General features: G+C 48.3%; 1 protein-coding gene across 1 annotated transcript in view; it reads right to left on the bottom strand.

Annotated features, from left to right (window-relative positions):
* aplp2 (amyloid beta (A4) precursor-like protein 2) overlaps positions 1-15,574 on the bottom strand; it is a 153,899-nt gene that overhangs the window by 60,168 nt on the left and 78,157 nt on the right. The window contains 2 exon segments of the mRNA XM_031795324.1: positions 8,962-9,090; positions 10,737-10,895. Of these exon segments, the coding sequence (XP_031651184.1) occupies positions 8,962-9,090; positions 10,737-10,895 (288 nt within the window).

The following is a 15,574-nucleotide window of genomic DNA, read 5'->3' as shown; positions in this document are numbered from 1 at the left end:
AGCCCTATACAATAGAAACAGGATCGAATATAACGGAATACAGCAGAAAGGAGATCTGCCCCCAGATGGACATTGATATTTGCCCCCAGATGGACATTGATATTTGCCCCCAGATGGGTTTGATATCTGCCCCCAGATGGGAATTGATATTGGCCCCCAGATGGAGGGTTGATATTTGCCTCCAGGTGGGCATTGATATTTGCCCCCAGATGGACATTGATATTTGCCTCGAGATGGGCAATGATATTTGCCTCCAGATGGGCTTTGATATTTGCCCCCAGGTGGACATTGATATTTGCCCCCAGATGGGCATTGATATTTGCCCCCAGATGGGCATTGATATTTGTCTCCAGATGGACATTGATATTTGCCTCCAGATGGACATTGATATTTGCCCCGGATGGGCTTTGATATTTGCCCCCAGATGGACATTGATATTTGCCTCGAGATGGGCAATGATATTTGCCCCCAGGTGGACATTGATATTTGCCTCCAGATGGGTGTTGATATTTGTCTCCAGATGGCCAATGATATTTGCCCCCAGATGGGCATGATATTTGCCCCCACATGGGATTTGATATTTGCCCCCAGATGGACATTGATATTTGCCTCGAGATGGGCAATGATATTTGCCTCGAGATGGGCATTGATATTTGCCCCCAGATGGACAATGATATTTGCCTCCAGATGGGTATGATATTTGCCTCCGGATGGGCTTTGATATTTGCCCCCAGATGGGCTTTGACATTTGCCCCCAGATGGGCTTTGATATTTGCCCCCAGATGGACATTGATATTTGCCTCGAGATGGGCAATGTTATTTGCCCCCAGATGGACCTTGATATTTGCCCCCAGATGGACCTTGATATTTGCCCCCAGATGGGCGTTGATATTTGCCCCCAGATGGGCTTTGATATTTGCCCCCAGATGGGCTTTGATATTTGCCCCCAGATGGACATTGACATTTGCCCCCAGATGGACATTGACATTTGCCTCGAGATGGGCTTTGATATTTGCCCCCAGATGGACATTGATATTTGCCCCCAGATGGGCATTGATATTTGCCCCCAGATGGACATTGATATTTGCCCCCAGATGGACATTGATATTTGCCTCGGGATGGGCTTTGATATTTGCCCCCAGATGGACAATGATATTTGCCCCCAGATGGACATTGATATTTGCCCCCAGATGGGAAATGATATTTTCCCCCGGATGGGAATTGATATTTGCCCCCGGATGGGAATTGATATTTGCCCCCGGATGGGTTTGATATTTGCCCCCGGATGGACATTGATATTTTCCTCGAGATGGGCATTGATATTTGCCTCGGGATGGGCTTTGATATTTGCCCCCAGATGGACATTGATATTTGCCCCCAGATGGACATTAATATTTGCCTCCAGATGGGCATTGATATTTGCCCCCGGATGGACATTGATATTTGCCCCCAGATGGGAATTGATATTTGCCCCCAGATGGGCATGATATTTGCCCCCGGATGGGAATTGATATTTGCCCCCGGATGGGAATTGATATTTGCCCCCGGATGGGAATTGATATTTGCCCCCGGATGGGAATTGATATTTGCCCCCAGATGGGCGTTGATATTTGCCCCCAGATGGGCTTTGATATTTGCCCCCAGATGGGCTTTGATATTTGCCCCCAGATGGGCTTTGATATTTGCCTCCAAATGGACATTGATATTTGCCTCCAGATGGGCTATGATATTTGCCCCCAGATGGGCTTTGATATTTGCCCCCAGATGGGCTTTGATATTTGCCCCCAGATTGGGCTTTGATATTTGCCCCAGATGGGCTTTGACATTTGCCCCCAGATGGGCTTTGATATTTGCCCCCAGATGGGCGTTGATATTTGCCTCCAAATGGACATTGACATTTGCCCCCAGATGGGCGTTGATATTTGCCTCCAGATGGGCGTTGATATTTGCCTCCAGATGGGAGTTGATATTTGCCTCCAGATGGGAGTTGATATTTGCCTCCAGATGGGAGTTGATATTTGCCTCCAGATGGGAGTTGATATTTGCCTCCAGATGGGTGTTGATATTTGCCTCCAGATGGGTGTTGATATTTGCCTCCAGATGGGTGTTGATATTTGCCTCCAGATGGGTGTTGATATTTGCCTCCAGATGGGTGTTGATATTTGCCTCCAGATGGGTATGAAATTTGCCTCCAGAAAGGTATTTAAATTTGCCTCTAGATGGATATTTGATATTTGCCTCCGGATGGGTGTTGTCATCAGTCGCTGGGGTTATTTATTCTAGGAAAACGTTACATTTTGAAACAGAGACCATCTGGAAAATATTTTGTGTTGTTTGGCAAAACTAGGTTCATTAAAAACCTTGGAATATGCTCTTCCTGATCGGTTACAGCAATCATAATGTCTGGACCCCTGACAGCAATCACAAAGTCTAGAGGATCATTTGGAATAGTAAACAAACACCAACAAGCTTCTCAAATATGCCCTCTGGGGGCCCAACTATGGATGACAGTAAAATACTATGACATCATGCAAGCTGTGCAGTAGTATGACAACTTTTAAAGGAATAGCCACTGTAGGAATGGACAGAGAGCCGGGTTAATCCCAGGCACTCCAATAACTGTTACGGTTATATAAAACAGACCATAATGCCAGCCCTCACAAAGCACAAAGGCTTTTCTTAGAATGTACTTTGGAGTCACATGTCAAATTTACACAAGAAAAGAGACTTCAAAGCTCACAATGTTCCAGTCTGTTTGGCTTAGCTGACATGCAGAGCTGAATGTCGCTAGAACGTCAGGGGGATTTGATGGCTGAAGAGAGAATTTACAGCTGCTGATAAACAGGATGTAGAGAAGAGAAATAAACAACTCCAACAAGATGAACTACAGAAATCAGCTTCCCATGACAGAACTCTGGTTCACTGTAGATCACTCCATCCTTCTTGAAAGATTAGTGGAATCTGTGTGAGTAGCTGGACAGGTAGGATGACTGACAGTGAAGGTGAACAGGTGGTCACGGATCAGGTGACAGAGGAATGGATGAGACTGAGGCAGGAAGTCCTTTAACCATAAAGTGGTATATTTACTGGGTAGGCTGTGGTGGATTCATGGATGCACAGAAATTCTGGATTAGACGGAGTAAAGGAAGTGAAAGCAGCGAGATGGGGGCGATGGCGATTTCCTCCCTTTATGGAGTTATGGACATTTCCACCTGACCTAATTAAAGCACCCCTAACCCAGCTGAGCAAGTGGCCATGAATTACAGGATTCTTCCACCAACTCCATGGGCCTTTTCTACAGCCACCCCGGAAATGTGTTAAATTCCACACTCCTCAAAAAAAGGCTCATTGCTCACCGTCCTCTGTCATCTCAGGGAGAGGAATTAGTCGGGCAACTGGCCGGATATATGTCTGGTTCTTTACCTGGATCTCCACTGATCTAACACGACCATCGGTCCCAGGCATGGTCTTAGTGATATGGCCCACTGGCCAGGAGGCTCGAGGCAGCTGAGGGTCCACTATCATTACTACTTGGCCAGTTTCCAGGCTGGCCATTTCTCTCCGCCATTTCCCTCTGTGCTGTTTGCTTGGTAGGTAATCCCGAATTAATCGGGCCCAGAAATGGTCAGGCAACATCTGGCTGTGTCGCCACTGGCGTCTGCCTACGAGGTTGGTATCAGCATACATGGCTTGAGGAAGTGACGCATCTCGGCGTCATCAAGAGCATATTCGGTGTAACCGGATCGGGGTCAGCGATGTCTGCAGAGAGATATCCCAAGGGTTTGGAGTTCAGAATCCCTTCCACCTCTATCAGGACGGTCTGCAAGACAGTTTCTGTGACAGTTTGGTCCCGCAGGACGACTTGTAAGACCGTCTTTACAGATCTCTCGCTCCCATGTTCCTCCAAAATGAAGAGCTCCTGGAGGGTTAAATTTGAATGAGATTTGTTGGTCCATCAGTTGATCCTGGAGGCTGGGTTCCATGGCTTGGAAGGCTTCCTCCAACCTGGCTTCTCCTGCCTTGAAGTTCGTACCTCTGTCAGCCAGGATCTCGTAGGGTTTCCCTCGTCGGGAGATAAACCGCCGTAGGGCCATGAGGAAGGCTTCAGTATCCAAACTCTCCAGTCGGTCCAGGTGGACACATCTAGTTGTCAAACGCGCCCCGGCGCTTTTCCACTCAACGACTAGCTTGATCGTCAAGAGGCCCAAGCAATCTACTCCTGTTGACCAGAAGGGTGGTTTGAGGAGGCGCATGTGAGAAGGGGGGAAAATCTGCCATTTTGGGCACCGTGGCTCCGGCCCGCCATCTCTGACATTCTACGCAGGTGTATTGGTGCTTACGGATGGCTCCTCGTTCTCCAAGTATCCAGTACTACCGCCTCATCTCCCCATAGAGTCTCTGCCCTGGGTGGAGAAGCCTCTTATCATAACTCTTGATTAGGAGGCTGATAAATAGGGTGTCTGGAGTCAATGATAATTGGGTGGATTGCATCGGGATCCAAGACTTCACTCCGAGGATTGGGTCATATTCTGGAGCAAGAGAGAGAAGACGGCTGTCCTTAGCCACTTCCCTACCGGCTTTCAGAGCTTTTAGCTCCTCAGGGAAGTCTACTGCTTGTGCATGCTGGAGGAATCATGTCTCTGCCGCGAGGGAGGTGGGTATGGAAGCCACCCCATCTGCGGTCTGGTTTGTGCTAGGTCAGGGAGAGCTGTTGTTGGTTCCGTAGAGATGCTGTAGCATTGGGCTCATCCTTAACTGATGAGCTTCAGTTGGTTGTGGAGGGGCCGCACAACTGGGGGCTGTCAGCCACTTGTTCTCTGGTTGGGACAAGAATGGTGGTGCCAAGTTACAGCGATGGGGTTGAGCCAGTTCCTTAAGGGTTTTACCACGAGTAACGTCATCAGCAGGATTGTTTACGCTGTCTACATACCTCCAGTCCTGGACGTCTGTTAAGTCTTGTATTTTCGCAATGCGAGTTCCGACGAACACCTTATACCTGCAGGACTCCGACTTGAGCCAGGTCAATACAGTGGTCGAATCACTCCAGTAGATGACCCTTTGGATTGGCAGGGTGAGCTCAGCTCAAAAGGTAGAGGCCATCTGGGCTCCGGAAAGGGCAGCGCTGAGTTACAGCCTAGGCATTGACAACTGCTTCTTAGGTGCGACACTGGACCTGGCCATGACAAAGGAGACATGGGTGTGGCCTGCCTTATCCTCCACTCTAAGATAGGAAACCGCCCCATAAGCTTGCTCCGAAGCGTCACAGAACACATGCAGTTACAGGCATGATCCCAGTTGTTATGTACCACTCTGTGCTGACCATCTTAGCATTTGGACTTCAGAGAGCTCCGTTAACTCTGTTTTCCAACAGACCCATCGTTCCACTAGGTGGATCGGTTCATCCCAGTCCCTCGGTCTGCCACAGGTCCTGGACTAAGACTTTGGTTTGGATTGTGTATGGCAGGATATACCCAAGGGGATCGTATTTACTGGCCAGGGTCCGATGGATGGTGCACAGTGTGGGTTTCGGTACTCAGGGCTGAGCGGTGCTTATAACCCCAGGTTATCCGGTATGCAGCTCCACCTCAGTCCTAGCGTGGGCTCTTGTGGGTTAGCGCCAGACTGCGATAGCCATAGTTCACTGCTACTGGACTTGGCTTGTGGCAGGAGGTGCTGGATAACCTCCGCTCTGTCACCTGCCCACTGTCTGACCTCGAATCCCCCTTTGGACAGGAGATTCCGTACTTTATCAAGGAGTGCTTTCACTTCAGCCGTGAATGGGACACTCTGTAAGCAGTTATCCACACAGAAGGAATTTTCCACTGAATCCCATACCTCTGGGTCACTGTCTGGGTGCTCCCGTGCGTGTCTCTGCAGAAAGACTATATAACACAGCAAGGACTGCAGGTGGTGCCAAATGGGAGTACTTGCCATTCATAAATTGTGGGATCTGAGTCTCATTCCATATCTCGCCATATGAACCGGAGCAGTGTGGTGTCGGAAGGCAGTAAACGAATCTGATGAAACATGGCTTTGATGTCTCCACTGATGGCTGTAGAGTGCTGCCGGAACCGGAGAAGGACACAGAGCAAGGAAGGACCTATGGTTGGTCCGGGGAGTAGACAGTCATTCAAGCTTTGACCAGCAGCTTGGAATGAACAGCTGAAGACAAGTCTGTACTTCCCACCGTGTTGCTGGATTACATGGTGAGGGACCAGGATTCGCTGAGCGGGTTTCCTTCTTTATGAGCTGTCACTTTGGTGACATAGCCTGCCTTCACAAGGTAATGAACTTCAGCAAGCTCAGGATTCTTCACCAGGCGATGCTCTGTTTCATGCAGTAGTAGGAGTACAGCCCGTGTCGTGGTTGCCAGAGGAGGATGGTTTGAGCACCCGTTGCAGTGGGGTCGCGTACCTCTGAACGCCATCCAGTTCAGTGGTGCTCTTCTCCAGGAGGTCTAATGCAGAGGAGTCATGTCTCGAGTGACCTCCTGTAGCTTCCGGTTGGAGAAGGTGTCCATCTTCCAGAGCTACATTACGAAGGAGGTCAGTGGCTGCACAGGGGGATGGAGCTGGATTTCCTTGGTGAGAGGAGAGGACTTTCTGTGACTGTACAGCTTGAGGGGAGAGAAGGAGATGGGCTGGACCTTGCACAGCCCAACCCAAGAACGTATGGATAGCAACGAGCCCTCCTTCTGGTCCAGCTCGTATAGGCTCAGTTTGGGTGACGAGATGTGGGTAGTCTGACCCAATCAGAATGAGTGGTGAAACCCTGGCCAGGTTAGGAAGAGACAATCCTCGGAGATTAGGATATTGTTTCTGTAGAACACTCACTGGGCAGGAGTGCTCTGCGAGATTCAGGCCATCTGCCGTGAAGGCATTGGTGATGATATAGGCCACGTCCCGCTGTCCTGAAGGTGAAACACAGAACCTTTCACTTGGATAACATCATGTCGCACCGTTCTGAGGTTAAGGGTCTTGGGGTCTCCTCCAGGTTAAGCTGACAGGCGGAAGCCGGGAGAATGATTGTTCTTTCAGACCCATCATCTGGAACAGCGAATGTATCCATGCTCCGCCCTTCACTTTGCAGAGTGACCTTTACCACCTTCAACATGACCCTTGGAGATCGGTTCTGCTGGTCGAGGTAGAGCTCGTTTGTGGCTCCTACCATGACCATACTCTGCTCCTTCTGTGCTTGGGGAATTACATCATGCAACACTGAGATGGATTTCCTTACAGCGATTGCAGGGTTTCCTCAATGTGCAGGTCTATAGAGGGCGTTGGCGGAGCGGCCTGTCCCCCGTGTTGGCTGTTGACCTCGGAGCCTCCGGGGACTGTGTGCCATGCTGTACCAGAGGAGCAGATTGGGAAAGAAAGGCAGACCGGTCAGGTCCATGTGGAAGGGTGGTCAGGTCAACTCCCTGTTCGTTCCTCTCCAGGAAGAATGAGACCATCCGCGCCTCCTCTAATTCCCTTCTGGCTTGACGGTGCCGTCGCTGCTGTGCCAGGTCCTTGGCAATGAATTCCCGTTCCTGTCGAGCTCTACAGGCCTGCACACGGGCCTCAATCTGACGTTCATTTTCCTCCAATGCTAATAGTTTCATCCTCTCTTGTAGGACAGCGGTCTGTGAATCACTGAGGGCTAGTGAATTGGTGCTGCATAGGCCACTTCCAAAGGGGTATCCACCGGTCGAACATCCACTCCGTCTAGAGTGCCTCGACTATTTCCCATTAGTTAAGGGGTGAGCGGAGCCTGCCTCAGGAAGCTGATTGACTTGTGCGGTGGGAGTTACCTTCCATGGGTTCTTTCTGTAGACCACTTTCCCGTCCCAAAGCAGTTTCCGGTCCTTGGAGGGGATGGTTGATGGCTGAAGCGTATAGTTGATCCTTTGCCACTTTGAGCTCTGATGGGCTTGCCCTTTGATGTGGGAAACTCGACAACATTAAGATAACCAGGTGCTTGCCTGGTTCGTCTGGTGCTGCTGGTGGGGGAGGATGAAGTCCTCTTTGTTGCTTCAGTCTTAGCTCCTGGATCTTTTATTTGATCCAAGACGTTTCCCTCAGCTGCTCTTACCTCCTCTCTTCTTCCAGTGGAGACAATTCTTCCTTCTCCATTTCCTTTTCAACTGTCTTTGGTTCAGTCATCATCCTGCTCGAAGGACCATTGAAAGATTAGTGGAATCTGTGTGGGTAGCTGAATAGGTAGGATGACTGACAGTGAAGGTGAACAGGTGGTCAGGTGACAGAGGAATGGATGAGACTGAGGCAGGAAGTCCTTTAACCATAAAGTGGTATATTTACTGGGTAGTCTGTGGTGGATTCATGGACACACAGAACGTCTCGATTAGACGGAGTAAAGGAATAGAAAGCAGCGAGATCGGGGCGATGGCGATTTCCTCCCTTTATGGAGTTGAGATCTGTCGGACATTTCCACCTGACCTAATTAAAGCACCCCTAGCCCAGCTGAGAAAGTGGCCATGAATTACAGGATTACTCCACCAACTCCATGGGCCTTTTCTACACTTCTAGGATCATGACAGCACACTGGTTCTGTAGATCACTCCATCCTTCTAGAATCAGCTTCCCATGACAGAACACTGGTTCACTGTAGATCACTCCATCCTTCTAGAATTCCTGTATTAGCATGAATGGCAACGCTCCTGTTGTTAAAGACAAATTACATAATGGCCTTTCTCCCTCCCTATTTCATCCTCTCTCTCTTTTTATGATGGTCCCGCTCACTTCTGTCTGGTCAGTAATGATGGGGGTTGTCTGTAATAGGCAACGGGGCATAGAGTACCAAGGTGTGTACCTGTTCAGGGTTAGGGGTCAGGGTGTGTACCTGTTCAGGGTTAGGGGTCAGGGTGTGTACCTGTTCAGGGTTAGGGGTCAGGGTGTGTACCTGTTCAGGGTTAGGGGTCAGGGTGTGTACCTGTTCAGGGTTAGGGGTCAGGGTGTGTACCTGGGACTTCATCTGGGCAGCCTTCTCAGGGTCGACAGCCAGTACGTGTTGGTAGTGGCGGATGGTGTGCTGACGGTCCTTGTTCTCCGCGCGCACATACCGCCTCAGAGCCTGCAGGATACGGTGGGGCTGGGGGAGGAGTGTAGAGAGTGCGGAGGGGCGAGGGAGAAGAGAGAGAGGGGTTAGAACATCAATTTGATTCTTCCATAGGCAGTAGTGTGACACATGAGACTAGAGGACAGGAAGGAGAGAGAGAGAATAGGTTTAGGGTGCCATTTGGGGAAACACCCAGAGAGTGAGGACATGTGCCCAGGCAGCCTGAGGACCACATGATATCAGATGAGAGCTATAAAACATGGAACAGGGATCATGAGGATGACTGGTATTAGATACAACATGGAACAGGGATCTTGAGGATGACTGGTATTAGATAAAACATGGAACAGGGATTATATGGAGGATGACTGGTATTAGATACAACATGGAACAGGGATCTTGAGGATGACTGGTATTAGATACAACATGGAACAGGGATCTTGAGGATGACTGGTATTAGATAAAACATGGAACAGGGATTATATGGAGGATGACTGGTATTAGATACAACATGGAACAGGGATCATGAGGATGACTGGTATTAGATACAACATGGAACAGGGATTATATGGAGGATGACTGGTATTAGATAAAACATGGAACAGGGATCATGAGGATGACTGGTATTAGATACAACATGGAACAGGGATTATATGGAGGATGACTGGTATTAGATAAAACATGGAACAGGGATCATGAGGATGACTGGTATTAGATACAACATGGAACAGGGATTATATGGAGGATGACTGGTATTAGATAAAACATGGAACAGGGATCATGAGGATGACTGGTATTAGATAAAACATGGAACAGGGATTATATGGAGGATGACTGGTATTAGATAAAACATGGAACAGGGATCATGAGGATGACTGGTATTAGATACAACATGGAACAGGGATCATGAGGATGACTGGTATTAGATACAACATGGAACAGGTATTATATGGAGGATGACTGGTATTAGATAAAACATGGAACAGGGATCTTGAGGATGACTGGTATTAGATACAACATGGAACAGGGATCATGAGGATGACTGGTGTTAGATAAAACATGGAACAGGGATCATGAGGATGACTGGTATTAGATACAACATGGAACAGGGATCATGAGGATGACTGGTATTAGATAAAACATGGAACAGGGATCATGAGGATGACTGGTATTAGATACAACATGGAACAGGGATCATGAGGATGACTGGTATTAGATAAAACATGGAACAGGGATCATGAGGATGACTGGTATTAGATACAACATGGAACAGGGATCATGAGGATGACTGGTATTAGATAAAACATGGAACAGGGATCATGAGGATGACTGGTATTAGATACAACATGGAACAGGGATCATGAGGATGACTGGTATTAGATAAAACATGGAACAGGGATTATATGGAGGATGACTGGTATTAGATACAACATGGAACAGGGATTATATGGAGGATGACTGGTATTAGATAAAACATGGGACAGGGATCATGAGGATGACTGGTATTAGATACAACATGGAACAGGGATCATGAGGATGACTGGTATTAGATAAAACATGGAACAGGGATCATGAGGATGACTGGTATTAGATAAAACATGGAACAGGGATTATATGGATGACTGATGAAGGATTCCATGGGACTGACCATGTGCAGCAGAGTGTTGTCTGTAACCTACCCTCGGTGGGTCAGCCTGCAGGGCGGCTAGGTAGTTCTCCAGCGCCAGGCGGCGGCGGTCATTGAGCATGGCCTCTACCCGAGCCAGGTGGGTCTCAACCAGCTGTTGCTTTTCACTGGCTGCCTCCTCTTCCAAGGACTCTACCGTGGCCTGGAAGTGCTGAAGGGGACACAGCATAGTGAGGTAACACACTAACCCTTACCCTACCCCCTACACTATCCCCTACCCTAAGCCCTACCCTATCCCCTACTGTAACCCCTACCCTATCACCTACCCTATCCCCTAACCCTCTTCCAGGGACTCTACCGTGGCCTGGAAGTGCTGAAGGGGACACAGCATAGTGAGGTAACACACTAACCCAAACAGATCCACAGATGATGCAATCTCTATTGCACTCCACACTGCCCTTTCCCACCTGGACAAGAGGAACACCTACGTGAGAATGCTGTGCATTGACTACAGCTCAGCATTCAACGCCATAGTGCCCTCCAAGCTCATCGGGTACGTGAGAATGCTGTGCATTGACTACAGCTCAGCATTCAACGCCATAGTGCCCTCCAAGCTCATCGGGTAGGTAACAACACATCTGCCACTCAACACGGGTCCCTTCAGGGTTGTGTGTCTTCTCCCCTCCTGTACTTCCTGTTCACCCACGACTGTGTGGCCAAAACCATCATTAAGTTTGCTGACGACACAAATGTTGTAAGCCGGATCACCGACGACGATGAGACAGCCTATAGGGAGGTCAGAAACTTGGCAGTGTGGTGCCAGGACATCAATCTCCCTCAATGTCGGCAAGACTAAAGGAGCTGATCGTGGACGACAGGAAAAGGAGGGTTGAGCACGCCCCTCTTCACATCGCCGGGGCTATAGCGGGTCCAGAGTTTCCAGTTCCTCAGTGTCCACATCACTAAGGATCTATCATGGTCCACGCACACCAACACAGCCATGAAGAGGGCACGACAACGTCCCCCCCCCAGCAGACTGAAAAGATTTGGCATGATCAGATACTCGAGTCGTTCTACAGCTGCACCATTGAGAGCTGCATTACCGCTTGGTACGGCAACTGCTTGGCATCTGACTGCAAGGTGCTAGAGGGTAGTGCGTACAGCCCAGTACATCACTGGGGCAAAGCTTCCTGTCATCCAGGACCTCTATACCAGGTGGTGTCAGAGGAAGGCCCTAAACATCGTCAAAGACACCAGCCACCGAAGTCATAGACTGTTCTCTCTGATACCGCACAGCAAGTGGTACGGAAGGTACCAAGTCTGGTGTAGGCTTGGCCCTCAGCAAGCGGTACGAAAGCACCAAGTCTGGTGTAGGCTTGGCCCTCAGCAAGCGGTACGAAAGCACCAAGTCTGGTGTAGGCTTGGCCCTCAGCAAGCGGTACGGAGGTACCAAGTCTGGTGTCGGCTTGGCCCTCAGCAAGCGGTACGGAAGTACCAAGTCTGGTGTAGGCTTGGCCCTCATTGATGTGCTCTCTGTCAACTGGAGTTGAATGACAAAATGGTCCAGGAACAAAGGACAATTCCTAAGGACTAGTCATCCCTTCCCCCTCTGAGGGGCCAAAATGTATTTCTCTGTTACAGTATCCAGAGGACTGACTATTGAATGAGTCTCTGTTACAGTATCCAGAGGACTGACTATATCTCTGTTACAGTATCCAGAGGACTGACTATTGAATGAGTCTGTTACAGTATCCAGAGGACTGACTATATCTCTGTTACAGTATCCAGAGGACTGACTATTGAATGAGTCTGTTACAGTCTCCAGAGGACTGACTATTGAATGAGTCTGTTACAGTATCCAGAGGACTGACTATATCTCTGTTACAGTATCCAGAGGACTGACTATATCTCTGTTACAGTATCCAGAGGACTGACTATTGAATGTGTCTCTGTTACAGTATGAAGAGGACTGACTATATCTCTGTTACAGTATCCAGAGGACTGACTATATCTCTGTTACAGTATCCAGAGGACTGACTATTGAATGTGTCTCTGTTACAGTATCCCGAGGACTGACTATATCTCTGTTACAGTATCCAGAGGACTGACTATATCTCTGTTACAGTATCCAGAGGACTGACTATTGAATGTGTCTCTGTTACAGTATCCAGAGGACTGACTATTGAATGTGTCTCTGTTACAGTATCCCGAGGACTGACTATATCTCTGTTACAGTATCCAGAGGACTGACTATATCTCTGTTACAGTATCCAGAGGACTGACTATATCTCTGTTACAGTATCCAGAGGACTGACTATATCTCTGTTACAGTATGCAGAGGACTGACTACTGAATGAGTGATAGAGTACTGCTAAAGTATCCAGGTTTGGTATTTATCTGAAACTTGTTCACCGAGGAGAACTCGTACGGATGTATGATCTCTATGGTAACTTGTATCTCTGTATAGGGAGTACTCTGTACAGTTCTTCACCCGCTTTGAAACAGGGGTCGTCCCCGCTCCCCCTGGCCTGTCTGGAGGAGGGTGTCATGGCAACCAAGAGCGCGCTTGTCAACGATGAGAAAATCGTACAACGAGTTTTTCAAAAGCGCTGGAGCACGAAAGAGCCCGGGGGGCCTGGTAACATCCGTGGTCCTGTATTGAACCACTGTTCCACTCAGCTGAGAGGTGTCTTCAGCTCTCTTTCAGCGGTCCCTTGATACATTGGAAATTCCATCTTTATGGAAAGAAATCTATTGCTGTATCTGTCCCCCCAAAAAAACTCTCATCCGTCTGCATCAAATCATTACACACCTGTCGCTCTGATCTCTCTCTTGATTAAAATCATCAAGACATTCACCAACACCAGTCACCTTGCTGACCTCCTCCAATCTGTTTACCGGGTCAGAAAGAGGAACAGATGATGCCATCCTCTCTCTCTTACATCTGGTGTACATGCATTTGGAGGGTGGTAAAACCCATGTGCGTATCATGTTTGGAGATTTCTCCTCTGTATTTAACACAATCAATCCCGTTGGTCCTCACTGGACAGACAGAGGAGACTTGGTGATCCGTGTGATAAGCATCGAGTCCCAACTTCCTAACTGATAGGTCTCAGCAGGTAGGAGTTGGCAACACACTCTGAGGTGAGCACTGCTTCAGTTGGAACCCCACAGGGCAGTGTTCTTTCACCAGTACAATACATACTGTATACAGACAGCTGCCAGAGCCGGTTCCCAGGGCGACACCTGATCAAATATGCTGACCATACTACTTTGGTCAGTCTTCTCGAAGGGGATGAGACGGAGCACGGACCGGCTCCGAATGACGTTACTGTCTGGTGTGAGTTATCCCCTCTTAACTTTAAATACAGTAACAAATTATTATTTTTTTAAAGGACACGGTGATTGACACACCATCACTGATTAAAGGAGAGCCCATTGACACACCATCACTGATTAAAGGAGAGCCCATTGACACACCATCACTGATTAAAGGAGAGCCCATTGACACACCATCACTGATTAAAGGAGAGCCCATTGACACACCATCACTGATTAAAGGAGAGCCCATTGACACACCATCACTGATTAAAGGAGAGCCCATTGACACACCATCACTGATTAAAGGAGAGCCCATTGACACACCATCACTGATTAAAGGAGAGCCCATTGACACACCATCACTGATTAAAGGAGAGCCCATTGACACACCATCACTGATTAAAGGAGAGCCCATTGACACACCATCACTGATTAAAGGAGAGCCCATTGACACACCATCACTGATAAAAGGAGAGCCCATTGACACACCATCACTGATTAAAGGAGAGCCCATTGACACACCATCACTGATTAAAGGAGAGCCCATTGACACACCATCACTGATAAAAGGAGAGCCCATTGACACACCATCACTGATTAAAGGAGAGCCCATTGACACACCATCACTGATTAAAGGAGAGCCCATTGACACACCATCACTGATTAAAGGAGAGCCCATTGACACACCATCACTGATTAAAGGAGAGCCCATTGACACACCATCACTGATTAAAGGAGAGCCCATTGACACACCATCACTGATTAAAGGAGAGCCCATTGACACACCATCACTGATTAAAGGAGAGCCCATTGACACACCATCACTGATTAAAGGAGAGCCCATTGACACACCATCACTGATTAAAGGAGAGCCCATTGACACACCATCACTGATTAAAGGAGAGCCCATTGACACACCATCACTGATTAAAGGAGAGCCCATTGACACACCATCACTGATTAAAGGAGAGCCCATTGACACACCATCACTGATTAAAGGAGAGCCCATTGACACACCATCACTGATTAAAGGAGAGCCCATTGACACACCATCACTGATTAAAGGAGAGCCCATTGACACACCATCACTGATTAAAGGAGAGCCCATTGACACACCATCACTGATTAAAGGAGAGCCCATTGACACACCATCACTGATTAAAGGAGAGCCCATTGACACACCATCACTGATTAAAGGAGAGCCCATTGACACACCATCACTGATTAATGGAGAGCCCATTGACATAGCGGAGGAGTACAAATACCTTGGGCTAGTCATCGACAACAAACTGTCCCGGGATCAGTGTACTATTTTTAAGAAAGGCCAACGGAGACTGTATTTCCTATGGAAACTGCACTTTGTTTTTAATGTTGATCTGACCATCGTGGTTCTCTTGTATAAATCATTCATTGAGAGCCTTCGGTCCTACTGCTTGACCTGCTGGTTTGGGAATAACAGAAAAAGAGGTTGGGCAAAGATAGTCAAGACTTGTGGAAAAAAAATCGTGGGGTAGCAATAGTAAGAACGGTAATCTCTCTGCCTGGGCAGAGCCCTCCATCTCTCTGCCT

Source organism: Oncorhynchus kisutch, linkage group LG18, assembly GCF_002021735.2.
Source record: "Oncorhynchus kisutch isolate 150728-3 linkage group LG18, Okis_V2, whole genome shotgun sequence".
NCBI classification, from domain to species: domain Eukaryota; kingdom Metazoa; phylum Chordata; class Actinopteri; order Salmoniformes; family Salmonidae; genus Oncorhynchus; species Oncorhynchus kisutch.
Note: the sequence above shows the minus strand (reverse complement) of the source record. Positions and strands in the feature narration are given on the sequence as shown.